Source organism: Nannochloropsis gaditana (assembly GCF_000240725.1).
Source record: "Nannochloropsis gaditana CCMP526 unplaced genomic scaffold scaffold350, whole genome shotgun sequence".
NCBI lineage: Eukaryota > Eustigmatophyceae > Eustigmatales > Monodopsidaceae > Microchloropsis > Microchloropsis gaditana.
The window spans coordinates 1-16805 of record NW_005803603.1 but is presented as its reverse complement, the minus strand read 5'-3'; the positions used below and the strand labels follow the sequence as shown (position 1 = coordinate 16805).

Genomic DNA, 16805 nt, shown 5'->3' with positions numbered 1-16805 from the left:
TCCTGCATAAAAGATAAATTAAAGTAGCGCCTTGAATATGAAAATGTTTGGTCACATTTGTCTTTTTTTCCCGAATGTCGCCTTAGTCGAAAGTCAGTGGCATAACGGGTAACTTGAAGTTCGAGATGAACTTCTTCAACTTGATCCGAACAGTTTTAACTAAATACGAGTACCTCGCATACACCAGACACCACTTATCTTTTCGAAGCAATTACTTATATACATACATTTAAAACCAATTGTGGGAAATTCAAAAGATTGTAAAAGGAAGGAAGACTAATCGCGACCGTCTCGTGACATAGAGTGAGCAGTCGCTCTGAGCTGGGCTATCTCGGAGTGATAAGAATTCAGGCCGCTATCCTCGTTGTTGGGCGACTCGATGTCCTCCACAATCTACGGATAATGCGCATTGAATGATTGGGGAAAACATCAGGACGTCTAATTAATGACATTCGAGAAGGATGAGAGGAGAAATTGCAGTGGAAATAACGAGATTGTTGCGGGCAGCAGGCGGTTCCCGATACCTTTGTAGGGCTTTGAGACAAGTTGGCGTCATCAATGATACCTTTGCGGTGTCCCGAGCATCGCGGTCGGAATGACATGTGTGCGACTATAACTGTGAGAGGAAAAGAGATGGTGGGCGAGACTGCTTTGTCACTTTTCAGTGTGCTCGTTCATCGAGGTAAGAATAGGACTCAGTCGTTGGGCTCTTAAGTATAAGTATGCTCTAATTTAAGCAGCTGAGCCGCTAGCTTGAAATGGATGGGCTGACTGGTGTGTCAGGCAAGCGAAGCGTTAACAGGGTGGCCCCCCAAATACGTACGAGAAACGCCCAGTGAGAAACTCCATATGAGCTTGACCATGGCTCCCGTGATCAGGAGGAGAAAGAAAGTGACTATAGGATGGACGAGAAACAGATGGATAAGGGGTCATGGCCAGAAAAGTGAGGAGAGTAGACGGATGTGGCCACTCTCACAGACAACTTACAGCTAGCAGCAATCATCGTTTTCTCCTTTGGCGTGAGGAGCCGTCCAAAGATCTCCAAAGGCTGTGGCCATCCAAGCAACAAGGCAAAAACACCGGCGCAGACAAAAAGGACACCCATTGTGAAAGGCGATATGATGACTGACCAACTCATGATACCTGCCAGCAATAGAATGTAATTTGCCTTGTACAACATGAAGTTCGTCTGGAGGCGCTCCTCTAATTCTTGTTTGTTCTTGGGTTTCTTGAGGATGCCTGCAAACTCGTTCCAAGGCCGTGGGCTTTTGAGGCCCCATTTGTTAAGCTTTTCAGTGAAGTCTTGCATTTCAGACATGAGCATGTCGGTCTTGAACTGTTTCAAACAAGATTATGGTGGTATGTCGCATACCAATAAGCATCATTGCTTTAGGTGCACAGGATAAGCGCACAGAAGCGGAAAATGGACGTCCAGAGGTCAGCTCTGACACTGATTTACGCAAAAGACACATTGATGGCCCTGAACATCCATATCTCAAGGTACCCACGTACACACATCCAATGAACTTACATCTCCAATGACATCACGCATGGTCATAGATACTGAAAAATGCACGATGACGTTCCCCAAACTCGCAAGCTGATATTCCTGTTTTGTATGTGCTTGATGGTTTGTTATTGAGTTGCGCGCCAAGAGAATCGCAAGCCTGGTTTCACGCGGGGGCGGGACGGCCGAGGAACGCTTCGTAACGGTTTTGTAACGGCTGGGCCAAGCCGGGCGCCAGGAGGTTGGAGGCGATGAACGTTCTTTCTTCTCTTTATCACGGTCACGGTCTCCGTTCGGCCTGGAAATATGGGAACATGGCATTATCAGCTAGTAGCTGGACATAGAATGCGCGATTGTAGACCGGAAGTGTTTACGTCGTGAAGTATCAAAGTCTCAAACGATCGAAGACAAATTTTACTTCATACTTGCACCACTCACAGACGCTTCTATGGAGAAAGAGTTGGCACTCTATCTTGCTGAGCAGCATGGCCAGCAAGAAAGTCTACCGCTAGATTTAAGTTCATTCTATCGAAAATTACGTCGCTGCTCCGACCGGGATAAGTTCAGAAACCTAAATACGCTTGCCTCAGCTGATGACCTTGCTCCTGCAGTATTGAAATTTCGCGAGCATAAACTTATTGACACTGATATATTACATTTTGGGTCAAAAAGCTTATTAATGCTGACACGGACTAATGTGATAGCTTTACAACGCTTTATCGCGCAAGTTTCATGGGATCCGAATAAAGATGTGACAGAACAAACATGTGAACACCCGCGACGTGCCGTTACAAAGTCCGACGATGCAGAAATGCAAAAGCTGGCATCAGCTTCCGAAGGCAAATCCCCGGAACCACGCTACACGCAACAACAAGATATAGCAGCTTTATTGGGAAAGCCTACTGCGCTTGAGGCTTCAGCCGTGGCGTACTTCACAAAGGATGCCCATTCGATCCGGGAATTTTGTCCTCACGGAACACGCATGGAGTGCGATCGCCGAGCAAGAATGATGTCGGAACCATCTTGTATTGGCCTAGCTACACCATTGCCGTCTAGGACGGCAACGAATCAAAGGTGCATGAAGCTCCATTTCAAGCCAGTCATCGAGAGTCATACTGACGTGAGTTTGGGTGATTGTGCGTACCTCTCAACCTGCCGACGAACTCGTACATGCAAGTACATACACTACGAGATTGAGGAGACTACGAGCGACAAAGATAATCATGTACATCGCGAGTCAGAAAGCGCAAGGCGTGGAGTGACTCCGACGCCGGCCCTCCCCAGAACGCCCCGTGCACCTGCGCAGTGGGTGAACGTAGATGTGCGAAATTTCGACCTTTCTGTACTTGGCCAATTTTCTGTCATCATGGCGGACCCACCATGGGAGGTAAGAGGCATGATATGTTTGAGATTTGGCGCCACAGTATCTTAACGGAAGGTCAGACTCTGGCCTCCGCCTTTCACTTCTATTCTTCTATACTTTACACATCTCCAGATCCACATGGACCTTCCCTATGGCACCATGTCGGACGATGAGGTGTGTAAGCTCGACTTTCCCAAAGTGCAGGAAGAAGAGGGTGGCTTGCTTTTTTTGTGGGTGACAGGACGCGCGATGGAGCGTGCGCGGGAAATCTTTCAGTACTGGGGATACAAGCAGCTGGAGGAAATCATATGGATCAAGACCAATCAGCTGCAAAAAGTCATTCGCACCGGCCGAACAGGCCACTGGCTAAATCACTCGAAGGAACATTGCTTGGTAGGTGTCAAAGGGGACTTCGTCACGGCAGGACTAGAAGGAGGCGGCGGACGTACTCGTGTGAACCATTATGTTGACTGCGACGTGATCGTTGCTGAGGCCCGTGAAACAAGTCGCAAACCCGATGAAATCTACGATATTATCGAACGGCTATGCCCTGATGGTCGTAAAATAGAGGTTTTTGGTCGCAAACATAATATACGTGAAGGCTGGATTACGGTGGGAAACCAGTTGCCTCCCACTCATCTGGTCGGCGACACCCTCGTTCGATATCGTGAATGGGAAGCAACCGAGCGATAATGTGTCACTCAATAGATTCAAATTTATAATCGGGATTCAATGTGATTTGAAAGGGAAACAAAAGAAAGACCAGAGGAACATTTTGGAAGATGCACCGTCATGATACTTCTTTTGATGCGTCCTCAGCGCGCTTGATCCTTCGGCATGCGTCCCTCCGTACGTCAACCCTTCGACACTTGAATCTCTGATGATGGATATCAACTGCCAAAACATTACTGTGCATGGTTTACTCGTTGAAACCCGACAACTTGTACAGGGAGCAGGTCTTGGCCCGACGGGCCCTTGAAGAATACATGGGCCGGCGAAGACTCGCTGGGTCGGCGGGAGCGGAGAAGACGTCGAAGTCGAACGATAGGGCCCCTACCCCGACTCTCTCACGGCGTAACATGTCATTTGATCCTGACACATGACTTTTTAACAACCTTAGGTCATCTGACGTGGACGGTCAAGGCGAGTTTTTGGCCAACTGCTTCTCGTAACCTGCTCGCGCTCGTCACCCATTTAAAACTCCACAAAGATTAGTAAGCCGACTATTACGATTCATCATGACTTTCGACATCTCTAACCTGGGGCAGACCACTTGGGAAGATCTCGACATGAACAAGCTCCTTATTTTCTCTACTTTAGCCACTCTTGTGGAAAACAGCATCATGTGGCCAATGTGGGCCATGAAAACCCGGCAACAAGTTCAGACTGGGGCGGTCACGCACTCCTTGAGCGTGCGCCGCATGGGCGGTTTACGCTCACTTTACAAAGGTTTCCTATTCTACGCTATCGCGAGTCTTCCCGCCTACCTCACATACATAGGAACGTACACCTACACGAAGAGTGCGTTAAGCACGCCATCCGCTGACGGTCCTGTGGAAACCTCGAAGGGCAGTTTCCCGCTTACCATGGCACCCATGGCTGCCGGTATCATGGCTGATGCTGCCTGTTTAATTTTGTACATACCAGTGGAAATTGTGGCACAACGCTTACAACTGCCCACGCGCTATTCTGGAGTCCAACAGGTGCTTACGGACATGTGGCGCGAGGACGGTAAGAGCGACGTGAAAATCTGCCATCTCTCGAACTGCGTGTGCCGTAATTTCTCTCTCTATGGGATGGCTTGCTTATTTTGTAGTAGACTCCCAGAAAAGCGTGCAAATATCTCTCTTGATTGACATCATTCCTCTTCTCTCCAGGTTTGCGCACATTTTATCGGGGTTTCGGGGCGACACTGGTGACGTCCTGCATCGCCTCGGGCGTGTGGTGGCAAACTTATGAATCATTAAAGTCGTTCTTTACAATGGCGACAACCTTTCCCCCTCCGCCGCTTGAGATTGTATCGCCGTCCTCCGCGCCAACATCCTCAACATCATCATCCCTTTTCTCTGTTGAACTTGTGCTCGATCAAGTAGGCGAGCTTTTCGCCGCCATTCGGCAGTCGCTCCCACACATGATTGCTGGCTTATTTGCGGGTGGTCTGAGCGCTCTTGCCACGAACCCTCTAGACGTCGCCAAGACGCGGTTACAAACACAGCATACCAAACCCGGACCCTTGACTTTCATACGAAGTCTAAATACCATCATACAGCAGGAAGGGCTGTGGCAGTCCTTTCTCCGTGGTTTCGCACCGAAGCTTGTTTCAAGTGCTCCTCTTGGGATGCTGTCTTCTGTAATGTACGAAGGTATTTTGTTCATGAGCCGAAAAGACAATCCTATGCTGGGAGGGAATACTACTGGAAGAGAAAATGCAGGTGATAAAGAGATGTAAACTATTTATGGAAAGAAACGAAATATAAATCTTCCGAAGGCGGAGCTTGATGCAGAGAAGCTGTCTTCAGGAGTTTGCTTTGATTTACTTTGGTTGAGGGTCATTTTTGGGCAATCATCTTTTCCAACGCTGTCATAGACTTCCAGTAGTCATTTAATATACCATAAATGATTTTATTATCAAATTTTCTGCCAGGGAACAACTATGTTTTGTCAACAATAAAAGAGAAAAGCGGCATTTTTTTTTCTCAATCATCCATTCATTGCGCCATTTGAAGCATGAAGGATACATCTTGACGCCATAATAACCTCCTGAATGCTCTCTACTTCCGACACGCCCAAGCTGAATTTGTTGAAGACTATGCACGGGACGTCTTCCCCGTGGTGTGTGCTTCCCGCCCGATCTAAGACCACATCGTACTGACGCTCTATTTCATCCAGCTCCCGGGCAGATGTCGCAGGGGTAAATACCAGGCTGAAGGCCAAGGCCGTCCCTAGTTTGGCCGGCGAAGGGGTAATGTAACCCAGGCGTTCGTCAAATTCGAAGTCCAGTCCCAAGTTTGTAAGGGCCCGGCATGACAGAGCAAAGGCACGACAGCCGATGGCGGCGATTCCATCCTGCGATCCATTTTGTCGAGCAGTTGCTACAATTGTGACGTGATCTTCCACGTTCACGAAGATGCAAAGAGAGCGATCCTGATTGAGGAATACCCCACGTCCTTCGGGCCAACACGACAGGTCACCCGCACTTTCATCCAGGCGATAAGATTGCGGCAATTCGGCAATATCCATCTCCTCTTGCAATGCGGAATTCGTCTTCAAATCCTTAATTGTAGTGTATGTGCCCTGCTGGTCCCCTGTCAAGCAGTTTAAAGCTGCCACAACTTTCCTTTCCACTTCTCGTAATTGCGCAACGCTCATTTTTGGCGTGTAATTGTAACCGCACAAATTTCTAGATGCGACTAGCCGCGCCATTCGCACGTTATCCCCATTTTTCTCTGTAAGCACAGAAGGGCCTAAGGCCTCCCTCAGATGGTCCGCATTAAAATCCGACGGCTGCTTGTGCGTTTTATTGTAGCGCGGATGGCAAGCAGCTATAACTGGGTCGAAGAGCGGGGCAAATAAAGAATAGCAGGCATAATCTCCGGCAAAAAGCTCCAAGGTATCCCCAGAATAGCTGCTCTTGGCAATTGTATCATTAAGCACAACCCCGCCTGATGTGACGAGCTTTCTTAGGTGGGAAATTAGATCGTCGGGATAAAATTTACTGAGGAGCGCGGAAATGTCCTCATCCACCGATTGCCTTGTTTCCTTCCGCGTGACGCCTTTCTCTTCCCGAAGACAAAGCGCCGCCTGCTTGCTCGCATCAACCGACCGCCCAATGTCATCTTCCAGTCGTCCGCCATTATCACAGTCCGCCTCATCACTACCGCTGTACAAAATGTCTCCTTTTTCCTCAGGACCACCATTTCCGTAGATACCAGGTGGTGTCGAAGCGTGGCGCAAAAGCGACAAAGCTTCCCACGAACCTTCTTTGGGCAGCCGACTTACCATCGGACCCCCCATGGATGGGGGAGCGCGCGTCGAAAGGGCCTCGCCTACCACAGGGAGAGCTGTGATGCTACCGGGCGAGTAAGATGCGCACTTAAGAATATCTTTGTGGGCATTCAGCTGAAGGCCTTGTTCCTGTACAGACATTTTCAGGTCTGTCATCCCGAGGTACAAGACCTCGACACTCCGAGCGACCGCCTCCAAAGTGTGCGTAGTCTTGTCCATGTAGATTTGTAATTTCTCGGTGGAAACCGATCTTGAGGTAGTAGAATTTTCCCACTCACCCATCGCTTCTGCCTTTGGCCTACTGAGATCGAGCTTATCTTCGCCCCAAGTATTTATGCCACTCGGGGAAAGGGATAATGACGAGTACTTACCAATCGCTGAGCCATGTAGAAGTTGCTCTAGATTTGCGGTCAGCGTCAGGGCGGCCTCAGCAGCTGCCGCGGCTTCGGTAATACCTTTGTCAGGGGCACTACTCCTTCCGTCACCGCTGTAACGGCTCATGCTACCACAACCTACATTCTTCTTCTCGCATTCTCCACAAGTGCCATTTTCATCATTGCCATAAGCTTCTTCCTTTTGTAAAGACAACGTATCGCGAGCGGATTTTACAGCCTCTTCTGCCCGAGCCATGCTTGAAAAAATATTGTCGAGAGTTGGTCGATGAAAAGCTAAACGAGCTGTGAGTTTCTCAAGCTCGCTTTCCAATTTAGAGCGCTTAATTTTTTCAATTTCCACACGGATCCGCTCTTGTTCTGCGTCACGCATCACGCGCAATCGCGCCTCTTCCGCTTGCTGCCGCGCGTAGCGTTCTTCTTCTTCGTGTTGGATTCTTGCTCGGCGAATTTCGCGTTCTGCCGCTTGTAGACGCTCATTTACAATCCGAAGTTCGGCGTGTTGGGTGGCTAGAGGGACCGACGGCATAGGGTTATCATTTACGCACAGGGCTGCGTGCTCGAGAGCCTTGCCCACATCTACCATGCAGTCGGTGACTGCAATTGCTTGATTTAAGTACTTTGTTTCTTGCACAAGTTGACGCAAGGCTTTCTGACGTAGAGTTTGACGTTCTAATTCAACCTTGACCGCGTCGTGCTGGCGATCAAGCCTTCTTTTCCGTTCTGTTTCCCAAATGACAACATCTTCAGCTTCTTGCACTCTGGCTGCCGCCACATCAAAAGCGGGTCCTACCACTAATATCTGTCCCGCATCAATGAGCTGAGACACGGCATTTAGAGCGCTCTCGGCAGCTTGCAATGCGTTCGCTACGGGAGAAATCGTCCTATCTAAGCCCTGCGTCCCTATGATGGCGTAGAGTCGGGCGATCCGGTCTTGTTCTTTCTCCAGGCTGCGCAATACAACCACGCGTTGATGCTCATTTCTGACACAAAAATCTTTTTGTCGCTCCAATATCTCGTTGGCTCGATCAATTTTTGAAGCAGCACGCTCTAATACTGCTGCCATGGAAGCTGAATCTGCAACCGTCTTGCTGGCAAGTTGCGATCCGTCTTCAGTAATTCCATCATGAGTTGCTGTCGATTTTTTCACCGTGGAGAGGCACCTTTGAGCATACATGAGTGCATCTCGTGCGTCGGCGATGCTTCTGACCATGGATTGCGCACTAGAGCACGCCACAGTATCTGGTATTGCTGCATCTACTAATAAGGAAGCACTAGTGCCCGACTGGACGCAATTAGTCTGAGTACCCAACCACTCGAAAAGTTCACCGTCCGAATAAGCTTCAAGCTGTACTCGAAAGAAGCTAAATTTGGTGCAAAGGGTTGTAACTTCATCTTGAATACCGGCAAATTTGCGTTCCAACGAGCGATAGTGCTGCAAAGCGTCCGCCCGCTGCTTGTTGATAGCCTTTTTCAGGTCTACTTCTTTCGCAAGCATCTTTTCCGCTTCGTGCAACTTGTCCAGCGCCCAATCAACTCGAGGCAACGGAACTTGGGGCGACCTTAACGATTCTTGAGCAAAATGCTGGACCTTCCAGACGGCTGACTTAGCTTCTTGAACGACCATTTTGACATGAAGTGGAACGACAGATTGCAATACATCCTCTTTGCCATCACTCCTTTCCTCCTTTGTGTCGTTATAATACGTATGAGTCCTGCCGAGTGACTCGTCCCCAGCCGCCGTCGTATCAGTAGCTTCAGCGGCTGAGACTTCAGGAAATTGGCTTTGCGACGATGTTTGGAAGTTGGATCGAAGAGTCTTTTCTAGGCGAGCGAGTCGGTCAACAAGGGTTGGTAAAGCCTTCAACGCCTTCTCTACGTTCAACTCTCGAATACGAAGGCGCTGGGATTCACGTGATACGAGCTCTTCCATGTCTGTCACACGCTGCGTTAGTGTATGGAGGCGCATTGGCCGATCCTCGATTCCTTCCTGCCCCGCTAAATCTGATTCTACGGCCAGCAGCATTGATTGTACCTCCTGTAATTGCATCACCCCACTATTCACAGCAGCATCCCGAGCACATTCCCATCGATCTTGAAGAGCCCTCTGACCGATTAGCCATTGCTCACGCTCTTGTTTATCTCGGGCTTGAAGCTCAATATCTTGATTTAACAATTCTTTGACATTGACTACCTCTGCTATCGCTGCATCCACATCCTTGGCCAGTAGAGTCATATTATCCATCCAAACAGATAATGGTTGCTCAAGTTTGGAAAATATCGAGGCTATGCTAAGCTTTGCCCGACTTAGAGGGAGCTCTACTTTTGAGCTCTCATTAATCAGGCCATACGTTTCGGCCCTCTCAGCGCACACTTGCAACGCGTCTTGAAGAGAGGCTAGCTTCTTGCTTTCACAAATTTTGAAAGCAGAGGCACGATCTACGCGCCTTCGAAGTAGCTGCGCCTCAAGTTCTAGGGAATCCACGCGTTTGACAGCCTCATGAATGGCTTCGGTCATCGACTGCAAGGTATACATGCCATCATTATCTGAAGGATCATAAAGTCGTGCGGAATCTATTTCGCTTTCCTTAATGACCTTTCCACCGTTTTTGTCGGAAGTTACAACAACGCCACGACGAAGGAGCCGAGCTGCTCGGTTAATCGCCATAGCAGCATCATCTGAAGGAACTTGACATAGTTTTTGAACGGTGGAACCGGCCGCCGCAATCATGGCCACGTTTTCTTGGAAGCGGCACAAATTTGAATGAAATTTTTCGTGTAGATTAAGCTTTTCCTTCGTAAAGGCGTCTTCCCTAACTTGATAGGCTTTCAAAGAAGCTTCAGCATTCGTAACTTTCTCGATGAAAGATGCGACGGTTTGGCACACTTTAATGAGCGCAGATTCCTCAACGTCCTGCTCGTCAAAGTCGTCTACGTTGGCATTCAGTGCTGACGCTGTATTATGGGCCTTAGCCACCAGCTTCGCTGTCATATCATACGACGCCTGACAAGCTTCAAGTATCTCTTGAGCCGCGCGCAGATAAACTAGCATTCCGCCATTTGCTACCAGATTCTCCAGGCAAACCAATTTGGCTTGCCCCGATTCCAGGCTAAGTCGACATTTTTGCCATTCCTTCTGACGCTCTGCGTATCTTTTTTGTGCATGCTCTATCAAGCCCTCAGCTTTCTCAACACGAGAGATTGCCTCATTGACAGACCGCCGCTCTTGCTGTCGTTTTCCGTGATAGCCTTCATCTTCGAACCATGTCACCGTGATCGGTACATGTATCTCTTCTTCAACCTGCTGCAAGCCCATTTTGACTTCTGATACAAGTTTCCGAAGGCTCGGTTTGCCAAGAAACGAGCTATCTGACAGCATGGATGACCGAACGGTGAATGAAGGGGAAGCGGCGTTACCAGGTTGACATTTTTCCTCCACGAGCGATACATTCTCTAGAAAGGAGTCGAAGCGGCCTTTCGTTGATAATAATCTCCCAAGGTCCTCTTGCCTGGCTTTACACATTGCTTCCACGCGCTGGCTCTGCGTCTTGACGTGCGATTCAAATTCACATATAGATTCGCTAGCGGCAGACAAAGCAGAGGAAAGCGATGGACAGGCTCCCAGACGGACGGCATTTTCCAAGTTTCGCAATGCATCACGACACAGAGACATTGCTGACTCACATAAGGTAGTGAGCACATTAGTTGCACCGACAGTGCCTTGATTGTCACTGCTACTATCTGCTACTGCCGGTCCACCTATACAATATCTTGAGAGCAGCGTTTTGAATCGTTTCTGCATAGCTACAAGCTCGCCATGAGCCGTAGCTACTTCTCTTGCCTGCGATTCATGCCGCTGCTTGACATCTGCATAACGACGTTCTGATGCTGCACACTGAAGAATGGCCGTCTCAACCTTATCTTTTAGGGAAGCGACCGCTGGGCTCGCTTGCAAATCCGCCAAGACCTCTTCCGAGAAGCTTAAACTGGTACACAAGCCCTCGCACAACTGCTGCTCTGCGGCCATAGTACAATGCATCTCAACGCTTCTCAGCAAGTTCAGGACCTTCTCGTGTGCAACTTTGACGCGCGCAAGCTCTATCTCTCGCACTTTGTCATGTCTCTGCTTGACTAAAATCTCGGCTTTCAGAATCGCATTCATTTTCTCAAGCTTTCCGTGCAGGGATTGGCAAGCATGAACGTATGCGTGTGAATCATCGCTAGTCAATAGAGACGCTGCTTGCTCTATCGCACTCTCGAAATCAGTGGAGGCATCAGTGACAGCATGCGCAGAAGCGGGTACATTTCCTCCTTTTATACCCGAGCTTTCTATTTCGGACAGAAATTCCTTGAATTTGCAGTGAGCTTCTTCCCATAATTGTCGACCTTGTCGCCGCCTCTCCTCCGATGATTTGAGCAGCCTTTCATTTTGCACGATAGAAGAGAGCTCAGAAACAAGGAAGGCTGCGTGCTCTACTGCCGGTTGCAAAGCCGTGGGATCCTGCGAGGTTTCTAAAACACAATCGACCTCCGCTATGTTGTCGCGGACAGTCGCGACATTTTGCTGTATTGCTCTGCTTTCCACACCCATGCCATCTCCCACGATGCCACTGCTCTCTGCCGCCTCTAATGTATGCCGAAAATCTTTTTTTATTTGCACAAAAATTTCTTTAGTTTTTTCCCTTGCTTCGTAGAGGCGTTGCTGTTGTGATTGGAGATGAACTAGTGCTATCTCTGCATCTTTCACCATCGTCAGCACGCCTTCTACCGCAAGAACTCTTCGACGCGCAACCTCTTCAGGATCTTCCTCGTCCAAACACTTGTAAATCTTCCCTGTACGGTCCAAGCTTGTGCCGTCAATCATTCTTTCATCAGCGTTTTCTGTAGCTTGAAGATGAAGGCGATGCAAAGCTGCAGGCTCGTACCCTTTCTCTGAGTCCTGATTCTTGCCATGGCTACGAATGGCATTTCGATTCGCTACTTGCAGTAGTTGCGTTGACTGTTCTCGTAGAGCCTTCGCCGCCTTATCCATCCTGTGTATCACTTGATATCGCGCCTCACCCTGCAATTCAATATCATCTAGATCCCTCTGCGCATGACTTAATCGCGCACGGCCTGTATCCAGCATTCCCAACAGCTCTGCCCGCTGCTCTGAGTCCCTTTTCTTGATGGCTATAACCCGCTCAACAAGCTCCTCTGCCACTCGTGCCTTCTTACAGGCTCGCTCCACAGCAGGCCGGAACACTTCAGGCTGAAGCGAATTGAGCCGCCGCGCGTACATAACTGCGGTCGCTGTTTCATCTAGAGCCCGTCGCACTGTTTCCGTCCCATGCATCCCTCCCACGTCGACTTGAGATTCCAGTTCATGCAAAAGTTGGGCTGCACGATTCAATTTGTGCAGTAGTACCGACTCAGAAATCCGAACCCACCATCGCTGAAGACGAATAATTTTCGGGAGGATAATTTTGTGTTTAACATTTTGAAGAACCAGCAAAGTGTCGGCATGTAAAAAAAGTTTCGTCAAGCCCAAGCGATACTGACGTGCCGTTACAGCCTTAAGTACGGCTGGATGAGTCATCATCATGGCCGTCAACGAGCGGGCTGCGTTCAACTCGCCGCATTTGCTTTGTCCGTTGGCTTCATCATGGTCATCGACTTCATATATGCCTGGAGGATGATCGTGAGTGCTCGGGGTGGTTGAATCCATCTTAAGAGACGGCATCCTAGGCTTGACAGCAGCCCTTATTTGAGTCTCATTACGATGCAGACGTAAAAGCTTGTCGTACGTAATCGCCTCATTTTCCTTTTCGGAGGAAGGAAAGCCGACTGTAAAAACGCGGAAGTCCCGTATAAAATCACAGTAGGGCACCCGAGTGGGGAACCCCGCTCGTCGCACTTCTAGTGCTGCCATCACTCCAGAGCAGACGAGTTGGTTCAATACGCTTGGCTTGTCCAGCACCTGGGGCGCCAAGAGCTGGTTTGATTTGATACAGCGCACAAATCGTACATCGCAGCCCTCCAGAGTCTGAAGCAGTCCATTCAATTGTGCATTGAACCGCTGTGAGACTGTGCCATTGCTGGCGCGCAAATTCGTATGGCCGCCAGTACCATCATCATCTCCCCCGCTTTCACCAGTACTTGCCCGAATTTTTGCTAAGAACTGTGGGGATTCTGAAGACGAAGCAGAAAAAGAAGGCAAATCATTGTTTGTTTTGAAGAGGGAGGTAACAAGCGGGACATATGAGCTTGTGGCCAAGAGTGCGTTGACGTGGTCGAATAACGCGTCGCGATTTTTGTCTATGAAATCGTTGGAGCTATAGATGATGCCGCCCGCATAATGCAGTACAGCGAAATCTGTATCGGCCGTGAAGTGGCTGCCAGTGCTGGTCTTACTTCCAACCTGTTTTCGCCACGCTGTTGAAGGACCGCAAACGCCGTAATGTGCATGTCCTCTGAATGATTTGTTATAGGTGCTCACCAAGGCCCCATCGCTAGCAGCCGCACCTCTAGTGCATTCCGAATCCAATATGGGCAACAGGCCTGAACATAGATGTGGGAAAACGGGTCGACAAAAGTTGGCTGAGCTAGAGGTAAGAATGGTGTCACTCGAATCGAACAGGATGCATATCAAGTAAAGAGAAAATGAGGCGCGACAAATATTGCTGAGATAATTTTTCCTACGCACCCAAAGGTTTCTTCTCAATGAGATCGACGCATGGCTGATTATCAGGAAAATCGGAGCGATCCCAATCGATTTCCTCGCGCGCGTATTCCTCTTCTTCACGCTTGAAGGTGGCTAAATTAAACAAAAGTTGGAGACGCTCGTTACTGTGATTAATAAGCAATTGCTCCAACGAATTGACGGCCATATTCTCAAAACCAAAAATGTCGAGAATTCCGATGAAGCATGGGGCGGACACAGAGCCTGATGAAAGCACATTGCTCCTGTGAGACGATGTAATGCTTGTGGCGGTGCTCGTAGACCCGCCATCTTCAGCAAAGGTTGCATTTAGTCGATCCACAAGACGATCAAAGAGCCGACTGTACAAAGCTTTTGCAAGGGCATCGCGCGAATCACGTGATTGCGCCACGGTCTGCGGGGAGCGGACAGTCTTCCCTCCAGGTAGCTGCCGCACGCGCGTCGTTAAAGCTTCAGCAAGTCTTTCTGGAGCGAGTCCTAAGAACTCAGCTGCCACATCCAGAGCGGATTCCCCATTGTCCACTTCTCCATCGTTATTTCCAGCTCCAAATTCCCTCCGAACGCTTGATTCTTCGCCATCGGGACTGCTTTCAAAATCCACATTGCCAAGGTGCAGGACACCCGCCACCATTTGGAAGAGAGCAACCTGCTCCTCGTACGTGATTCCCACAGCATCCATGGCCGCCCTGACAAACACGTGCCCGTAAATACGTCAGTCAGAACATTAAATAAAGACATACAAGGGCGGTATTTGTGCCGTGCGCTCAACTGAGCACAATGTCATGCAAAATTACAGATTTGAGGGTCATGTCTAAATCCGTACCTGGTCATGGCGAAATCGTCAGCATCCTCTATACCCTCCACTTGCGTACAGCCGCTTTGCGCAAGATAGTAGAACTTATTCGCCTTGTCCTTATCACTTTCCGCTGGAAGGTGCAGCTGCTTTCGCAAAGTCTCTGAGGCACCAGCTAAAAGTTGGTAGAATATGTGATAATTTCTCTCTCCGCCCTGTTGACGACAGACACGTGATTTTTCCAACAAGAAATTGCTTATTTGCCCTCCACAAATGGGAAAACCCCCCTGCCTGTTCCCAGGCTGTGCTAACAGATCATGGCGGACCGGGGATCCGCGCACATTGCTTGTGCGCTTGAAATTGAGCAGTGTAAACTTCCCAAATCGGCTGAAGGAAATATGAGCATTATTTACAGGAATCGGGTTAATGAGAATGGCCGAGAAAAAAAAGTCGTACGTCACAAATGTCCAAACAAGGGAAAGACTTGATGTGGCGCGCGCATTCGAATATCGAGCCTGAATACCGTGACGCCTTGTGATGCTGAGAAATCCCGCAATCCTCTCTTGGTCAACAACGTACCTTGAATTATTATTGCGGAGGGTTTTTGCGTTTCCAAAGGCTTCAATCAATGGATTCGATTGTACCAGACGTTCGCCTATGGTCAGAGGCTCCTTGGCCGGCGACGGGGAGACACCTTCTTGCATGGCGGCTGTTCCTCCCGCCTCGAGCCCCTGATGGCCTCTTGCCTTCTCCTTTTCTGAGTCGTCTCGCGCCACAATGCTGATATACTGTAACATAAGCTTAGTTGTCTCTGTCTTGCCGGCCCCCGATTCCCCGCATATAACGACCGATTGGTTTACGTGTGTACGCTGAAGCTGTTGGTACGCATCCTCGGCCTCCTGATAGCAATGCGGGGGCAGTGTCCCATAGGGTTTGCCGCTGTACTGTCGCACGACTTCGGGACCGTATATGGGTAGCCACTTGAAGGGGTTCATGGCAATGAGGATGGGACCCGTGCGGGTGTAGATCTGGTCCGTGCGGAAGCGATGCGCGATGTTGGCCAGGATGGTCGCCTCGTTCAGAGGGTGCAAGTCATCCATATTTTCCATATTGTGGCAGTGCAGCTCTGGCGGGACTGAAGTTTTCGTTGTAGGTGAAGCAGCGCTGACATTGCTCGCGCGAGGCAACAAGCGCCGCATTCCTTCCGCGTTCTTCATGCGTCCTCCGCCATTTCTTCCAGTACCGTGCAAAACCGGTGGCGGCCCACCCCGTGACAGAGCGCCCGCATCTACGGTAAAACGCTTTATACAGATACATTGTAAAATTAAAAGGAGTCTGATAGACAAATATTCTGACGGGCGCGTGGGGCCCTGCACAACATCCCTTCCTTTAATCAAGATGAGATGCCAATGCGGTATTTCATATGTTGACTCTCCTGTTGCATTTCTCATGGCACATTTGCATATACATCGAATCCTCTCATCTTACTCCTCCGAACTTCAAGTATGGTCTAGTCCGCGTGGGAACATTGAAATCCATCTTCATGTCATCACTTGGACGTACCTTGCCCCCTTTGTCTTCGACGATAATCTTGTCACCCTGCACCGACACAAGAATAGCTTCAATATAGCCCTCGTCATTATCAGAAAGCCACAATGGATCGCCCTTATTGCTATGAGACCAGTCAAATTGATGATTCATGTGGAATCTGCGCATTGTAGGTGTTGTAGAGGAAGAAAATTGAACACTACGGCTTAACCGGTACGATGAGTTAATGGCATTGATTGGCTCTCCGAACGTGAATGCGAGACCCTTTGGTTGCTTGAAAGGCTCCTAAAAAGAGCTCAACCCTATCGATGCCTCAAAAGCAAAGACGGGCAGAGGCCTGAGATGCCTGCGAGCTGCGGCAGAAAGGGCCCAGCGGGAAGGAGGGGAAAGTTTGAACTTGAGGCCTCGCCAAGGCGGCCTTGGCGACGGCCTCGTCTGGGAATCAGTTTTCACGCTCGCGACCGACACATCCACAGCACTAGGAATGCCTTGGCCAT

The 16805-nt window shown here is 49.3% G+C and overlaps 3 protein-coding genes across 3 annotated transcripts; 1 reads left to right on the top strand and 2 right to left on the bottom strand.

Annotated features, from left to right (window-relative positions):
• Positions 1–30: 30 nt before the first annotated feature.
• On the bottom strand, positions 31–1614 carry NGA_0366200 (rab acceptor 1). The gene is made up of 5 exons (XM_005854910.1): positions 1532–1614; positions 988–1336; positions 824–895; positions 525–616; positions 31–393 (listed from the first exon to the last, which is right to left on the bottom strand). Exons 1-5 carry the CDS (start codon positions 1556–1558, stop codon positions 277–279), a joined length of 657 nt encoding a protein of 218 aa, XP_005854972.1. The 5' UTR covers positions 1559–1614; the 3' UTR covers positions 31–276.
• A 2494-nt stretch (positions 1615–4108) lies between these two features.
• NGA_0366800 (mitochondrial substrate carrier family protein) lies at positions 4109–5356 on the top strand (the record flags this gene model as incomplete). The annotated part of the gene is made up of 2 exons (XM_005854916.1): positions 4109–4601; positions 4748–5356. 2 exons carry the CDS (start codon positions 4109–4111, stop codon positions 5317–5319), a joined length of 1065 nt encoding a protein of 354 aa, XP_005854978.1. The 3' UTR covers positions 5320–5356.
• Positions 5357–13944: 8588 nt separating this feature from the next.
• NGA_0366600 (uncharacterized protein) lies at positions 13945–16476 on the bottom strand (the record flags this gene model as incomplete). Its single annotated transcript, XM_005854914.1, has 4 exons — positions 13945–14653; positions 15340–15548; positions 15621–16061; positions 16324–16476. The coding sequence occupies 4 exons, from the start codon at positions 16474–16476 to the stop codon at positions 13945–13947; spliced, it is 1512 nt and encodes a 503-aa protein (XP_005854976.1).
• Between the last annotated feature and the right edge of the window lie 329 nt (positions 16477–16805).